General features: G+C 45.7%; 1 protein-coding gene across 2 annotated transcripts; it reads left to right on the plus strand.

The window, feature by feature from the left end:
- Positions 1–2,752: 2,752 nt before the first annotated feature.
- Positions 2,753–17,077, plus strand: LOC102208786 (AT-rich interactive domain-containing protein 1B-like). 2 transcript variants are annotated; one of them, XM_005732792.2, is made up of 12 exons: positions 2,753–2,913; positions 4,822–4,935; positions 10,727–10,967; positions 11,051–11,134; positions 11,324–11,479; positions 11,555–11,894; positions 12,216–12,398; positions 12,828–12,982; positions 13,064–13,170; positions 15,568–15,705; positions 16,403–16,612; positions 16,781–17,077. In XM_005732792.2, the coding sequence occupies exons 1-12, from the start codon at positions 2,764–2,766 to the stop codon at positions 17,060–17,062; spliced, it is 2,160 nt and encodes a 719-aa protein (XP_005732849.1). In that variant the 5' UTR covers positions 2,753–2,763; the 3' UTR covers positions 17,063–17,077. The 2 variants fall into 2 exon arrangements, with proteins under 2 accessions (XP_005732849.1, XP_005732850.1); XM_005732793.2 differs by lacking the exon at positions 12,216–12,398.
- The last annotated feature ends 417 nt before the right edge of the window (positions 17,078–17,494 follow it).

Below are 17,494 nucleotides of genomic sequence, written 5' to 3' on the forward strand. Positions count from 1 at the left end.
GTAAGGCAGAGTAAATCAATTTGTTGATCAATTATTAAGTCATGTACTAACAGAGACTTGGAGGAGAGAGACCTAATATTTAATAATCCACATTTCACTGTTTTACTCTTTGGTTCAGATGTGGATACTGTATTGTTCTTTCTTTGTGTTTGGTATTAAGATTAGAGCAGGGCGATATGACCAAAAATATTTATCACGATATACATTTGAAAATCTGCGATAACGATATAACTGACGATATAATTGACACGAGACAAAACACTTTACAACTCCTCAACTTTATTAGTGCAAAAAAAAACCATCAATGTATTTTCACTTAAACAAGCAGCTGTTTTTTATGTGCATTAAAGTTATATAAAAATTTAACAGTGCAAATGCAAATTCCTTGCTGACAGTTTAACCAAAAGGCATTTTCATTGGAAACTGGCCGACATATCCTCAGCATAACCATGTATAATATCCACAAAACTTAAAAAGAGGTTATACACACACAATACGGTAACATTATGTTGAAGCACAGTACGTATCACTCCACAAGGCTCCTGCCTACGATAGCCGTAATGCTCCGACAATCCATCAAGCAGTCCGGGTTCGTAGCGTAGCAAAGTCGTACTAAAACATTTGACAGATTTTTGAGCGCCGTGTATGACATAAAATCGTTTCGAGGTCAGTAAACACAACCAGAATTCATACATAAGGCCCACGGGATTATAAGGGGCACTGTTGATTTTCAGAAAAATCAAAGGATTGATTTTAAGTGTGCTGTATTTTCCAAAAAACACGGTAATAACGACGGCCGCCAACCCGCTGGCACGCTCTACCAAAAATAGTGCTTTGTTGTGTATCTGACGGATGAAAGCCAAACCAGTTCCACACCACTGAAATTGCAGAATTTTTACAAAGCAATTCTGGTTCATCCGTTTCATTTAACGATCTACTTTCGCTCTTCTCATTCTGCGTCGCCGCCATGTGCGTATGTAAACAAAGGCAGTGCGCATGCGCGTTTTACCCATATTCTATCGCGATATTTCATTTTCTTATCGTTGCCCAACATTACACCGGTATTACCGTGAATGGTATGATGTAGCCCAGCCCTAATTAAGATGATCAGTTTGAATCAGTGAATTTATGTCTTTTCATCTGCCTCCTCCTCTTCTTCACTCTGCGTATCTGGAAGCAGACAGATCGGGTCTAAGAGGAGGAATGTGTTAAAGATCGGAAATGTGGCTCATACTGGCGGTCATCATGTGGTTCTCCTGTGATGCTGCAAAACACGAGGTCAGGGGTCAGAAGTCTATGACCGGAGGAAGCTTCCTCCAGTATGAGAACAGATCTGATCTACAGAGGAAGTCTGAGATATTCAGGAAATTAAATTTAGAGGTCGCTTTCCAGGAAAAGGGCGGTGTGTGATTCCTGAGCGGCTTCACTGTAGAGCAGAACAGATTATTATTATCATTAGAGGAACAGAGATGCTTTTGTTTGGCTTTTAATTGACTCTTTAGCTAAAGCAGTGAAGGCTGGGGGCGTCTTGAGGAGGCTGCACAAGAGTTAAACTGAGAGCGTCTGTGAGGAAGAGCCACTGAAGGAAGTGTTCAGACTCTGTGCTTAAGTCTGAGTCTCAGTACTGCTTCTATAATATAAGTTTATGCATAAGTACTGATTATGCAGAAACATATTTGATATTATTATTATTATAATTATGATTAATTAATATGTATAGGCGTTTCATAACGTCTGTACAGCTGAGCAGCTGCATCTATAGTAACACAGCATCGTGTGTTTTAAATTTTATATTTTAACTTTATATGAAGTAACTACTGTTCAGCAACCTCTTGGTAACCTTCGGTTGCTAGGGAAAAATCTGTCCTCCCCAGGTGGTTGCTGGCTGTTGCCGGGTTAAGCTGCTCACACAGACGGTGCTGTGCTAAAAACGTCCTGATGATTGCTCTGGTCGCTCAGAGCTTGTAAGAAGACACTGACTTGTCTGCAAACACTCACTAAACATGACGAAACACTGAAACACAAACTAGAAACACAACAAATCGGCCTTTTCCATATAAACTGTAGGAAACTGCAGCAGTCTGTACTCACAAGTGCAGTGCTGTATACCTGTTGGCAGCTAATGTCACCTAGCAACAGTTCTCCAATATTTAGCAATCAGTCACCAACCGGTTGCAGAATTTTTATTTTTCCAGAGTTAGTAAAATCACTGTGTGATCGAAGCAGTCACCAAGTGATTCTACTTTAGAAACATGACCAGGTAGAAACGCAGCCTGACTGCTCATCGGCGTGTTACCCGATGAGTTTGGGCTCTGGCTGCTGGACTGGGTTCTGCATACACTGCGTAGCATAATGCTGATGTTTCTGTCCTGGATGCAGTTCCCACTTTACTGTCCGCTCTGGTCCTTTTGTTCAATAAAATAGAAGTAAAATGTCGACATCCATGCTGCATACTGCATGGATGCATGGATTTAATGCAGGTGATGATTTTTCACAAAATAAAGAGTCATTCAACTTTAAAGCCGTGCTGATGCTTACTGTAACAGTACAAAGGAAAGACGTGATTTGTTGCTAAAGAATACAAATTGTAAATTTGAGTTTGTTTTATTTCTTTGCACTCTTCATGTTTCTGACCTGGAGTCTTTCTGTCTGTTTAGCCTGTGGAAATCTATCGGCCATTCAAAGCCGTAACCTCGTGTTTGTGGTGTTAACAAGGTAGTATCGATTGGCCTTGTGTCTCTGATGTCTGTGGTCTCTTCTCAGATGGGCTCTCAGTACAGCCAGCAGCAGCAACAGCAGAACATGAGCGGTTACTGCCAGCCGGGCCAGCCGCCGTACTTCAGCCCGCCACAGCAGCAACCCGCCGCCCCCAGTCAGCCACCGTACATGCAGCCCCGCCCACTGCCACAGCAGGTAGGACTGGGATTACAAACCTAAACTTTATTTTGTCTTTCTGATTTCACTGTTAATTCACTCAAATTCCTGCACATCTTTTCACAATAAGAGCCTTTTATAGGAGTAAAGGGAAGGGAATGAACCTCTTGACAATTCTTATTGTGAAAAATAAGAAAGAGGCTTCAACATATAACCAGAACTCAGAAGATAAGAAAACGGAAATTTGTATGATAATGCTGTCAAATATAAAAGAAGTTGTGATGCTGCTGTGGATGTGTGGCTGTGTTCTGTGTGGATGTTTCGGAGGGGAAATGGCTCGAGGCCTCCAGAGAGCTTTAAGCTGCCAGACTCTCCAAGCCTCACAAGTTCAAAACATCTCAGAATGGCTCCTGAAATGCCTTCAGCTAGCAAGCTCCACTTACTTTTGTCTCTGTAGCACTTAAAAAAGACATGAAGTGTTCTACAGAAGTCAAAAAACAGTATCCAAACTGGGATTAAGCAGGAAAAAACTAAAAGAGCACAGACATTAGAAGTAATAGATAAATTTAATAGAAAGAAATTCCATCCATCCATTTCCTCCAGGCCACGGGATAGCACGTTAGTGAGACTTTAGCACGGCATTCCAGAGACCTGATCTGTCCACTGGGGTCTGCTCATAGCTGGGTGGGATTAAACAGCGACGAGGTAAATCCTCATCAGCTTCTATTGTGAAATTTTCCCATGAAGGAAGCATCGAGCTGAGCTTCAGTTCTCTGAAAAGACCAGATTAACTTTAGTATTTAGTTTGTATTTGCTGATAATGACAATCCTTTCTGTCCTGTTTCTGTCCTAAAGTGTTACTTCATTTGGTCTTTCTCCACAAACATGGCTGTCTTTGTCTTCAGAGGATCGTGTTACACAAGGTTTTGTGAAGACATGAAACAGAGAGAGAGAGAGAGAGAGAGCATCTCCTCGAGTCTGTTTTTTATCTGATCACTTCAACCATGTCAGACGTTCATGGTGTTTAAAAGGAGTTGGCTGCAGGCAATGGGGAAACCCCGACCTCCAGCTGCTGTTTTATCATCTTCATCTTCCTCAAGACGGCAGCTGAGACTCTGACCTGCAGCAGGCAGCAGGAGCCGCGCTTTGAGACTCCCAGCAGCTACCACAGCTCCACCTGCAGCCGAGAGATGTCCAGGACTTCTCTGAGATCTGCTACAAGTGCATTGTGGGATGTCTTTCATTTTTTCTGAATGGGTTGTTGCGTCTGGCTCATTCAGGACACGTCAGAGAAGGGAGACCCGCTCAGCTCGGGTTTTCACCAAGTCCATTTATTAATTATAAGTTAAAAAAGGAGAACAGAAGAAAACTTGGTGCTAACCTTTATCCAGACTTCATGTAGAGACGACTACAGCTCAATCAAACCAAATGAGCAATTGTAAATTGACACAAATTGGTGCGATTGGGTCTTTTAGGAAACCAACATATTACTGTGGCCAGTGTCCATGTTTACCACTTAACTAGGCCTATGCAACACATCTATAATGAAAAATCCAACTAAACAAAATCAGCAAATGTGAAGAACAACCACTTTTATGCACCGAGGAAGACGTAATGTCCCGGCCAATATGATGCTTCAACCGCACGATCAACACAAAAATGCCACCGATGGGGCTTCAGACAGGATTTAGATAGAAAACATTATCCCATGTACTTCATCTGCCTCACGCCTGAGGCCATATCTAAAGTCACCATCAACCCAACAGAGCACACAGAGGAAACCTGCAGGCTCCACACAGAAAGATCTGAGCTGTGCAAAGAAGACAAAACTAAAATTCAGCTGCCCGAAACATGGCTAACTTTCAGCGACTTTGTTTTTTGTTTTTGTTTTTTTTTGCCGTTCGTTCCTGTAAGATTTAAATGCTTTGTCTGTCTGTCACCCTGCAGGAGGTGCCGCAGGAAGCTTACGGGGGCCGGGGCCAGTCTGCCGCTATGACTCCTGGGAAACCAAACCACGAGGAGATGAGTCTGAGTCAACAGGAGAGGCCGTCCAGTCTGCCAGTGAGTTCGAACACACAGCTGCTCTCTGCTGGTCAGGCACAAAGACCCCCAACCCTACGCACGCACGCACAAAGTTCATCACCAACAACAAGCCAGAGTTTCCATTAGCAATGGACGATATAACCTCAGAATATTATCACAATATTCCACAGAAGGTTGTGATAATATTTCAGATGATATTGGAAAAAAGCAGCTCACAGGCAGGAGGATTTACTATTGCGAATGAAACAAGGACATTTTCCATCCTTCTGTCCCAGTGAGCAGCTGTCTCTGGGTCAAAGAGTGGATCAGTAACTGTAATAGTCCAGCGCTGCAGCGGTGCTCGGTGGGTCACTCATTACTAGCTGCTAGCATCTCCTACTCCTTGTTGCAATAGGCAACATAACAATATGATCTCACTATGTCATTAATATCATAATATGATACTTTAATAATAGCAATAAAAATTAATACCAGTATTATTACGGATGCTCTGAATGGTTCCCATCACTGTTTGGTCAAACCATGCCAGAGTTCAAAGAGTAGAGTGATGGTCGTGGTCACCCTGGGTCATAAATCAGACTCACCTGAAATTTATCCTGTGGGGCTGACACACTGATCCTCAGTCAGTACCACATCTACACCACAGAGTTCTTGTCCTGGTCTTTGACTGATGGCGGATCTGAAGGACAGCAGGATTCAGCCTAAAAAGCCGTTTAGTTTTTATGTTAAAGCTTCCTCGAACTCCTGCTGCAGAATAAACCAAACCCAACCTGAGGAGTTTTCTATCAAACAGGCACGTTCCTGTATGGACGGGCAGTTTCTTAATCTGCCTGCACCACTTCTTAAAAAAACTGATGACCCATCTGTGCCTCACTACACACAGACAGACTCTGTGTTCAGTTAACTAATAATTAACTAATATTAATGCTTTTGGCTATAATAATCGAGTAGTGATGATCGGATATGGTGACAGATCTGCATCAGACTTGGTTTTTATATATAAAATATTATTATTGTAATAAAATAAATATTAATGATAATAATAAATGTTTAGTTTGAATGCAGTTCTAAGGCTGTGTTCTGTTGATCTGTGGAAAGTTCTGTTCATGAGGTTTGGAGGTCGAGGTCAGACAGTTTTCCTCCTGGTGGGTCGGCTTTCTTCAGTCCCGACTTCTTGTCCTGTTCTGATTCCGCAGACTCGGTTTTAGCAGAATAAGAGCTGTTTGTTGTCAGGCTCATAGCTCGTGATTCAGCCTGCGTGACATATTGAACGCGTTTCATGCCCCCCCACTGTCCGCAGGCCGGCCTTGTTGTCGATAATGACGCCGTCCTCTTTTCTCTGAGTTGAAGCTCGCAGGTTTCACGCTCTGAGCGCCTGAGGCCCCCCGCCGCCTCAGCCTGTGTCGCTGCACCACTCAGAAACACACGACTGAAATAATGATGGCGACCTGCGACGGCTCTCGCAGGGAATCGCCATTTACATTTAAAATAGGTTTAACCCCGAAAAGACTCAGCCCATTAGCAAGCCAGCACTTCTGCTGCTGGATGAGCACGAGTCAGTTCAGACTGATTTTATTCACCACATTTCACTTCAGGCTGAATCCTGAGTTACTACAGAGGTTAGCTGCAAAACCAGTGGATGCAGAAGCAAGAAGATTGTAATCAAGAATACACACCATAGAAAATCAGGAAGATGATGATTAAAAAAACAGCAGAGACCATAAAAGAATAAAAGTGTATGAAGCAGAAACACATATCTGAGTGTTTGAGGAGGATGACGTGACAGCCAGTAGAGCAGGGCGATATGACCAAAAATATTTATCACGATATACATTTGAAAATTTGCGATAACGATATAACTGATGATATAATTGACACGAGACAAAATACTTTACAACTCCACAGCTTTATTAGTGCAAAAAAAAAAATCAATGTATTTTCACTTAAACAAGCAGCTGTTTTATGTGAATTAAAGTTATATAAAAATTTAACAGTGCAAATGTAAATTCCTTGCTGACAGTTTAACCAAAAGGCATTTCCAGTGGAAACTGGCCGACATATCCTCAGCATAACCATGCATAATATCCACAAAACTTAAAAAGAGGTTATACACACACAATACGGTAATATTATGTTGAAGCACAGTACGTATCACTCCGCGAGGCTCCTGCCTACAATAGCCGTAATTCTCCGACAATCCATCAAGTGGTGCAGCTTCGTAGCTTAGCAAAGTTGTACTAAAACATTTGACAGATTTTCGAGCGCCGTGTACATAAAATCGTTTCGAGGTCAGTAAACACAACCAGAATTCATACATAAGGCCCATTGGATTATAAGGGGCACTGTTGATTTTCAGAAAAATCAAAGGATTGATTTTAAGTGTGCCGTATTTTCCAAAAAACACGGTAATAACGACGGCCCGCTAGCACGCTCTACCAAAAATAGTGCTTTGTTGTGTATCTGACGGACGAAAGCTAAACCAGTTCCACACCACTGAAGTTGCAGCATTTTTACAAACCAATTCTGGTTCATCCGTTTCAATCAACGATTTGCTTTCGCCGCCATGCTTTTTCCGCCATGTGCGTATGAAAACAAAGGCGCTGCGCATGCGCGTTTTACCCATATTCTATCGCGATATTTCATTCTTCTATTGTTGCCCAAAATTATACCGGTATTACCGTGAACGGTATGATATGGCCCAGCCCTAACAGCCAGGGCTAATTTTCATTTATATTTCTAAACTTTTTGGTCGCTGTAGTTGTTGGCTCTGCGTGTTTCTCCTGTTTGTACAGAGACGTGTGATCTCGCCGTTGGACAAACTTTACCCAAATGAAAGAAACGATTTCACCTGTTTGTGAGGGTTTAGTGTTGTTACCTTCTCACAATGCCCAGGTGTATTAAAGGTTTTCAATTTAACCATCATCACCACCTCTGTCTGCAGTATAAACAGAGAGATCTCAGTGGTCATGGGAACTTAAAACCCAGATTATAAATCCATCTAATCATATTATAATAATAAAAAGTTGGCGCTCAAATTTCTCTCACACAGACGTCACCATGAGAGAATCTAGAACAATGGCACAGCTCATCATCTTTAATTAAACTCATTATGAAACATCAGTGAGGCCAGAATGGAGCCTTGAGGAACACCAATGTGTGACTTTCAGTTCACGTCACACCTTCATCCCACTCGATGATTTCAGTCTGTTAATTTCCCCACCTTCAGCTGCAGCTCTGCTTCAACCTCTCCACCCATCTCCATCACTGCCTTCGCCTCTTTCCTTCACGCTCGCTTGTCCTCCTTCCCTTCCTTTTCTCTCCTTCTCCTCTCTGTTGCTGTGCCTCATCACCCCTCTCTCGCTGTTTTCCTCTTTATCTTCTGGAGCCTCCTTTTGAAGTCGTGCTGCTGATGCAGTTGCCATGGCGACTACTGGTGGAAAGATGAAGGCTCTGTTGCAGGAGGAGAAAATCAGCAGAAATCAGCTGCACCCGAAGGCCTCGCAGATTCTTTAATAAGTTGACTTCAGTTCAGAGTCGGCGATGTTCAGTCCCAATGTTTCAGTGACAGAAATCCAAAATGTGTTTGTTTTTTGCTGACGGTTGCTCATTTTTCCGTGTCTGCTCAGTCTGAAATGAAGAAAAGAACGCTTGACGCCTGTAAATGGGTTTGACCTAGCAGCGAACAAGGACACGCTTCCCTAATTCTCGGAAAGACATACGTGACAGAAACACTGACAGAGAAGAAGAGACGGGTCCACGTCTACAGATTTGTTTCTGCCAGATAGCTTCACAGTTTTTAATCTTTTTTGTCGTTCAAACTCACGAACTGGTCCCTTTCTGTTTTAAAATGTTTAAACTTTTGAGTAGGACTGGGTGATTAATCCGATTTATTATCAACAATAAAAACATAACTTGCAATCATCAATAAGTACTTAGATTTAAAAATGAAACGTGAGCTGCTCTAAAATTGATCCCCATAGATCAATCAGATGATTGGAGCGCACCTCTGCACTTTTCCATGTTTGACTCTTTCTGTTCTGGTGTGTGATCACATGACGCCGGCGGTGTTCATCGCTGTTTAATGGAGAACCTGTTTCAGGGAGGTGCTGTCTGTTAGAGGAGGAGGAGGAAGAGGGCTCGCTCCTGTTGGAGAAACAAAGAGAAGCGTGTTGTTCTCTCTGCAGGAAAACTCCGAATGAGCGATGAGGTCGGAAAATTCTCTTCATCCAATCAGAGCCTGCGAGGCTTTAATGAAACAGGGTAATTACGGCCATAAATCACCGACCTGCAGCACGTCGCTCCGTGGCGGCTCCTTCACCTCCGCTTGCTCCTCCCTGTTCTTTCTCTCAGCCGCTCGGTGCTCTGCTTTTATTTCTGTTACTGATGTGTTTCTGCTTTAAAGTCCAGTCCTCTGTTTACTCTACGGACTCAGCCTCTCCTGATAAATTACATTTTCCACAAAGAACTCACATTTTTCCTCCAAGAACAAACAAAAACAGCCAGGCTGAATTTGAAACTGTGGAGATGTGGAGCACAGACAGTGGAGGAGTTGGCGTAGCCTTCATGTTTTAAGAAAAACTTAATGAAAGTCTGAAAACAGCAGAGCTGTGAGGCCAGATTGCATTTAAGACAACACAGTTCACCTGCTTTTAGCTGGCATGATTCGTGCTGATGGCAGCAAAGGTTTGTAATAAGAGACTGGGACTAATAATAAATCCTTATAAGAAGAAAAACCTTAAAATAGGTGTTCTACGACTATCCAGAGAGCATAGCAGGCTTTGGGACACATCCAAAGGTGCTTTCTCAGTTGAGGGTGTCCAGTGTTAATGACGCCTGTCCGCTGAGCCCCAAATGACTCTTTCGGTGGACTGAAATGAGGAGACTCGGCAGGTTTCAACTGGGGTGTAACGTTCCTTCATTGGTGTGCACATGAACCCTCGTTTTTACAGATGACAGCCGTTACATTGCTCTGAACCAATCAGACTCACAGATGCAGCCATTTGAATCTTTCCTTAGTGCTGTGTTTGGCTGTAGGTTCATGTTCAGCCTTTTTGATTTTTCCTCTTTTTAGTCAGCCAAAAAAAACTTTAATTCTTGGCGAGTAGTTCCTCCTTGTAGTTTTTGCAATTTTGTACACTAACGAGTGAATATTCAGGTTTTTTCCACCTCTGTACATGACTTACAGTCAGCTCTTGTTAATCAAAAACAGATGAAGCGCAGCTAGAAATCCATTTTCTCTGCACCAAGGTCCATGGTGACCTCTCTGTTCGAGGTTTGCCGTGACGTTCGCTCCTTCAGAAGCTGCAGACTCAGAGCAGTTTCCACTCAGCTCTGCTGCTTTGAGGTTAATGTGCTACAGCTGGGACGTTTCCACCTCCTTGCCTTATTATGGCGTCTGCTGAAGGAGGCGTTTACGAGCCGGCACCAAAGAGCGGTCAATGATCCTCCTGTGAGGGTGTTACTGATGTCATTTACCGAGCAGCAGCGGCTGTAACGATTCACCAGAAGACGAGTAAGAAATAAAACAGAAAGCTAAAGTCCAACGTGCATCAGAACAGCTGCTAGTTGTGGTTGGTTCACTCAGTGCAGGTACATATGAGTTTCTGTCAGTTTACTGTGTGGCAGGTTTTGTCGGAAAAGACTAAACTATGATCATAAATCACAGAAGTCAGCTGAGGTTGTGTCTTCAGTTTAAAGCACTCGGCCGTTTTCTGTCCTTAGAAGTCACTTGCGTTGATGCAAACAGGTAACAAGTGTGAAAAATGTCCAACAGGTGTTTTATCATCTGCTGCTCTGTGCTGTCTTTCAGGACCTCTCCGGCTCCATCGATGATTTGCCCACTGGCACAGAGGCGGTGGTGAGTTCGGGGGGATCGGGCTCCGGCAGTGCTCAGGGCGACCAGGGGACTCCAGCCCGTTCTCCATTCTCCCCGCACGTCTCCCCTCGCCTCCCTCCGCCACCTCGCACCGGACCCTCCCCCTCCCCATCCCCCGCTGCCTCTGGCAGCCAATCGCGATCCGGACCTCTTTCCCCCGCCACCAGCGGACCAGGTGGGAGCACAGTTATGAGTGTTATCACAAGGTCCTGTGATGCGTTTGATGTTCCTGTGGAGTAACAACTCTGTTTGTTTCAGGCTCTCAGATGCCCCCTCAGGTCTCAGGTCCTGGTCCAGATGTTGGTCCCCATTCCTCCCAGTCTGCCATGACTCAGGACAGAGGTACAAGTCACCAGTACAACTGAGTTATTGTAGATTAACCAATCATTTTAAATCTTTGTATGTGAGCGTCTGAGGTTAAATGAGGTTTAAGGTTCATGGTTTCTGAGTTTTTACAGTCTGTCATGTTAGCTAAGCTACTGCTAGGCTAACCCTGTCCCTTCCCCCCACCACCTTTATCTTCATCTCCAGGTTTCCCACCCACCATGCAGCGCAGCACCTCTGGGTCTCAGTTTGGGCCCCAGCAGTCCTCTTCGTCAATGACCCCTCACCCAGGGCCGGGGGGGCCGATGCACCACAGCTCCTACCAGCAGGCCGGCCACTCCTATGGGCAGTACGGCCCTCCAGGTAGGTTAAATCACAAAAACACTTTGTTTTCTAACTTCTCACTGCATCTCTGATAACTTGTCTGGTCCTACTCAGGTAACTACCCGCGGCCCCCGCATTATGGCGGGCCGGGCCTGGGCGCGGGCTCCAGCCTGGCCAACAGCCTGGGCTTGAACGCCAGCAGTCCCATGCACGGCCAGGGCCCGTCCACCCCAGCGGGCCGTGGTCCTGGCCCCGGGCCCGGTGTGGGTGGGCGGCCTTACCCTGCAGGAGGAGGCACATTGGCCCCGACCTCACCTAGCATGCCGCAGGCCACCGGGCAGGGCATGGGGCCCCCGGGACCCAACACCAGCTGTAAGCCACCTGAGGTTGTCCCAACCACCGGACCCGGTGCCAACTCATCATCAGCACCGTCTACAGCAGCCAATCAGAGCAGGTGAGTTGACCCACCGAGCTTTAGCTACAGTTCGGTGAGGTGGCCTGGTCCTCACAATCATCAGCAGCTTTTAAATATAAATCTGTGAAATGATGCTGTTAGTTCTTAATTCATCCTAACTTTTCTTATTGAGGGGTTAAAAACTAGAGTCAGTTTAAATCTGCTCAAACCTCCCAGTGTGTCCATGGAAAACTCCCAGAGGACGAAGCCGGCGCTCCTGTGGAGCCGACTGAGTTGTGATGAAGCTTGTTTTTGATTTTTGGGCTCAGACTGATGAACGTTTGTTCCTTCTCTCCCTCCATCCTCCTTTCATTTTTCCAGACCTCCCTTCGCTCGCTCACCCATCTACCACAGCCCATCCTGGCACACCGGTCGACCTGCCCTCTCTCCCACCCTCCACCCCTCCCACCCTCTTACCCACCCTCATCAGCACCACTCCCAGCAGCTCAGTGCCAGTGCTCAGCCCCAGCAGCCTGCTGTGCAGGCCCCCTCTGAGCATTATGGGTAGGTTTGTTAGCAGACAGCTGTGAGGGTCTGCTATAGCTCACAGAGGGTTAATGACACGTTTTACTAACTACTTCTTCTGTGGTTCTGCTGGCTGCTGCTGCTGCTGTTTTATACCCACAGCTGAAGCTAACAGTCACAACATGTTTCAACTTTGATTCAAGCTCTCTTAAAAACATCATGTTCTTCTTCTACAATGCTTAAATGGTACCAGCGCCACCTGCTATTTATCCCACCAAGCAAATTTCTAATATAACAACAGCAGTTTTAAACTGGACATTGGATTAATATTTGTTCTGGATGGAAACCTGCTTGGGTCAGTGCTCTGACCTGCTAAGCCCTCAGCTCTGCTTCTTTGGCTCCTCTAACAACACAGTTCCAGCCTGTTCCACGCCTTTGTAATGGTCATTTATCCTTTTTCCTCTCCAGGCAGGGCAGCTACCCGGGCATGACACCGCTGGGTGCAATGGGCCCTGGAGGTCCAGGAGGCCACGCAGGTCCTGGAGGTCCTTACAGTCAACAGCCAGGGAGTAACTCTGGGAGGATGACGCCACAGGGACCCCCCTACAGTGCCCCACCATCAGGTAGGAACGCAGACCTGAGCACCTGTCAGAGACTGGTTGGACGTTGCGGAGGTTATGAATTCTGATCTCTTGGTCTTTCAGGCCCCGTGATGATGCCAGCTGAAGGGATGGGTCCTCACGCAGATGCCAAGCAAAGGGTGGAGCTGAGCAAAGAGGGTGTTGGTCCTGTAGGAGAGCCCAAACCCAAGGTTTCTCTCTTTGGATTTTTTTTTCCCAACAATATCTTTATTATTTTTTACATTTTAATGACTTACAAACAGTCAGACAGCAAAAAGAAAACAAAAAAGTCATCAGATTTGTCACTCCGTTAAAGGCCTAAATTTATCATTATCCCAAATCAAATGTCATTGCCCTCAGTCCTCGTCCTCCTCAGATAATACAAATCCTTCTACAAAATTCACAAATGGTCTCCACACCTTTTCAAAACCATCCAATTTCCTTTTCAGTATACATGTTATCTGCTCCAATGGCAAAGCCACCATCATTTGTTTTTTCCACTGTGTGATACTCGGTTTCCTTGTTCTTTTCCCATTTTAGTGCGATTAATCTTTTTGCTTGTAACAAACCCCTCTTTGGCTTTTTACTAACCAATTACAGCAGCTGCTTGGTCATGGTTCTGGCTTTCAATTCAATTCAATGTCTTTATTGTCCCACAAGGGGAAATTAGTTTAGTTTAGCAGCAGGAGGATAAAAATAAACAGAACAATACTATAAAATAATAATAACAATAATAATGACAGAAAGTTCAAGGACAATTATTTGCCATTAAGGAGACAAGACGCAGTAGGGATAAAAGAGAGCTTTCTTCTCTGAGCACGCTCAGACAGATGCACGAGCGCCCAGTCTAACGTGAGAGCAGCTTAGCCTCTTCGTAACTGAAGTTCTTCTGATTTTACCACAGTTTAAGTCGGAAGTTTATTTGATGATGTCATTAAATTGCACCTGCCGCAAGTTAACTGCTGTTTTTTACACTGATGTGATGAAAACGGAAATAATCCGCAGAGAATTTGTAAAAAGTGATAAGCCCGTCTGAGCGTGTCGGGGACGGCAGGTCTGTGGGCGGTTCCTGTAGGAAGTGATCCAATGAACTGCTGAACCATCAGTGCCTTAAGCCCCACCCAGTGCTGATGGTTGGCTCCTTGTGGACTCTAACATACTTACCAACCTGTCACCTGACAGTCAGCGGTATCCTTTAAAGAGTTTACCTTGAGAATGGTTATTTCACTGCATCTCTGAGGCTCTCTGTCGGTCTGTATGTGTGGACGGCCTTTAAGGCTTACTGCCGTGAAGGTGAAGGCTGTGTGGCAGCAGATGCTGAGCTGACGCTAACGTGCAAACGGGATCTATTTGTGTTTGTGAGAATGAAGCTGGGGGTAGGAGAGCGATTCCCCCAAGTTTCACCCTTCCTCTCGGGCAGTTCTCTTCATCATGGCTGACAGCACTGATCAGTTTACTCCTAGCAGCATGCCACTCATTACACCTGAACCCGTCTTTGCTTCATCAGCTGGTTTGGAAGAGTAACAGAAACCCAAAATAACCAACACGAGGCGGAGAGCTGCGCTCTCTTTTCTCTTGTCTGTTTCTTCTTGTTTTCCTCACTCGGCTTAGCAGCTGCAGAGTTTCTCCTCCTCCTCACTGCTCTCTCTGACTCTCTTCACCTCGTTATCTAACAGCGAAGTGTCGGCCTTGATCACATCCGCTGCCGAGCTGTTTGTGGCAGTCGGGGTTACGCGAGGCGGTTCAGGTGATGAGCGGAGGCTGCTTTGTTTGCAGGAGAGTCTCAGCTTGGCTTCCTCATTAGACGCCGCCGCTGCTAATTTTTCCCAGTTTGCGTTTCATGCGCAAGCGGTTTGACACTCCACAAGTTAGGTGATGTTTTTTATGTCAACTGTCAGAGAAACTTCAAAATAGATGTGAGAAAACGAGGAAAGTGAAGCGAGTCGTCTGTTCTTGTTCCCTCGATAACGAGAGGAAACCCGATCGGCGTAAACCGTCACCACCTACAGGAGACGGCTTCATCAGCGTGAGCATTTATTGAATCTGTGTTGAGTGACATTTTATACAGGACGGGTTTTATGCTTGATGAGCACTGACAGGTGGAGAGAGCTGCCAAAAGTCACGTTTCACTGAAATGAGAACATACAGGATGATGACAAGAGACGCCGGAACAACTCTGCTTACAAACGTGCTGCTTTTTTTGTGTCTTTCCCTGATTTGTCCTTGAGGGCCACCGTACCAGGCTATGTGGTTAGTTTAACAAAGGCTTCACATCCAGAGCAGCACACACCAAAAACCAAGGAGAACCAACCACACAAGTGTGTGTCTTCACTCCTTTCCTGTCGTCTCTAACAAAGACACACACACACACACACACACACACACACACTCTTCAGTGTTCGCTGTAATTAACCAGAGAGCAGCGGCTGGTTCTCTGCATTTAACCAGCTGTTGGCAGACATGTTGTTTCTGCTGTTGGCTAACTGCAGGTGCTCCAACCTAGACTGCTGCCGGCTGTGAGAATGAAAACCTGAGGAAGAAACAACTCCTTCTGATATGTGTGTGTGTGTGTTTGTGTTGTATCACAGGACTACAGCTCACAGTGTGTGTCCCAGCCCCCCACCCCCTGCCCCATGTCCCCCAGCTCGGCCAGCCTGTCGTCCTGTCACGGCGAGGACAGCGATGGCATCAGCAGCCCCGCCTGGCTCAGGACGCCGAGCAGCCCGGTAAGCAGCGCAACGCACAAACACAACAACAGTTTGCACTAATTACATCGACACTTCCTGCTGCTCGTGGATGAAAAACCTCTGACTCCGGATCCCGTCACTTGCAGACGGTTTTTTTCAGACACAAACCGCATGAGATGAATCCGCGTGGTTCAGATGTTATTTTGTGTCCATTTCTTTATCATTCATTGAGTTCATTTGCTTAATTTCATGAAATGTAGCATGTGAGCAGCAAAAGAAACAGACCTGAGGGGTGGGGCAGTTGGTAGTTATATTAAAAGTCACAGAAGATCGTTCTGTGGTTAACGTTCACTTCTGAACGGTGATGTCACAGTCATGCAGGCGTCCACCTCATCTGAACTTCCTGTTTTTTGACCTGTTTCTGGAGATCTGAGATTTTCGTAGGATGAAGCAGCAAAAAGCTGAGGGTTGAGGTGCTTCTCCCTCCACGCCAGCGACTGCTGCCATGTTGACCTCTTGAACTCTGATTCGGAGTTTCTGGTGGATGTTTATTAGTAACGTGGACAGATCTGTCTGAGTGGTTTTAAAGTGCCGCTCATGACTGACGTGCTGGAAACTGTCACCTGTAGACAGGTGTGGGTGTGTCGGTCTTATTTAGAGGTTCCTTTGCAGCTCTGACATGTTGGCTCCGCCTCTGTGATATGGAAAGCTGAAGGTGCTGTCTGTGTCTCTGCAGAAGCCCAGCGTGGCCACCATGACCAACGAGAAGATCACCCGGCTGTACGAGATGGGCTCTGAGCCAGAGAGGAAGCTGTGGGTGGACCGATACCTGTCTTTCATGGACGAGAGGGGCACGCCTGTCCCAAACCTGCCCGCCGTCGGGAAGAAGCCACTAGACCTCTGCAGGCTGTACCTGGCTGTCCGTGACATTGGAGGACTGGCCATGGTGAGGCAGCACGGATCCTCTCTCTGTCTCTGTTTCCTCTTCTTCCTCCTTCAGGGTTCAGCTAATGCCTCATTCATTAGGTCGTGGAGATCGATCGGTAAATAAATTTGGTTGTGCGTTCCTGCCATCTGCTTGTCTCTGAATCCGTGTTCCCGTTGTGGCTCTCAGGTGAATAAGAATAAGAAGTGGAGGGAGCTGTCATCCCTGCTAAACGTGGGGACGTCCAGCAGCTCAGCCAGCTCGCTGAAGAAGCAGTACATCCAGTACCTGTTCGCCTATGAGTGCAAGATGGAGCGTGGCGAGGAGCCACCACCCGAGGCCGCAGGGCCCGCCGGAGACGCCAAGAAACCTCCGTCACTCCAGGCCAAGATCCAGCCGCCCTCCCCGGGTAAGACAGATCTTCTGACACCGGAGAGGTTCACACTCAGCTTTGTGTCTGTTTCCAGCTGAAAGTGTAAAAATCAGAAACGAGAGTGAGACTGTGAGAAAGGAGGTGTTACTGATGCTGCTGTAGGGATCTCACACACACACACACAGCCAATTATGTAACACACACTGCGAGCTGTCAGGCAGGCTGGAGGAGAGTGTGAATGTAAACATCAGTGACCTCATACTGACCTAATTTCCCACGATGCCGGTCTTGCTCTCTCTTCACTGCAGAGTTGTCTCTTTGTCTTTGTCCTCTCAGTTTCCTTCTTTATACTTGGTTTCACAGACACACCAACACCAAAGAAACACTGTAGACTGATGAGAGCGCTCTGAAAACATTTCGAACATCTTAAATTTAACTGTCAAATCACAGAATGATAAATAAATGATATTAGAGTAAGTGAATATTTTGCAGTTAAAATGTGATTCATTCCTCTCCTGTCGTTTGCTGGG

This window comes from Pundamilia nyererei, unplaced genomic scaffold, assembly GCF_000239375.1.
Source record: "Pundamilia nyererei isolate P.nyererei 1_Seehausen unplaced genomic scaffold, PunNye1.0 scaffold00048, whole genome shotgun sequence".
Classification (NCBI taxonomy): Eukaryota; Metazoa; Chordata; class Actinopteri; order Cichliformes; family Cichlidae; genus Pundamilia; species Pundamilia nyererei.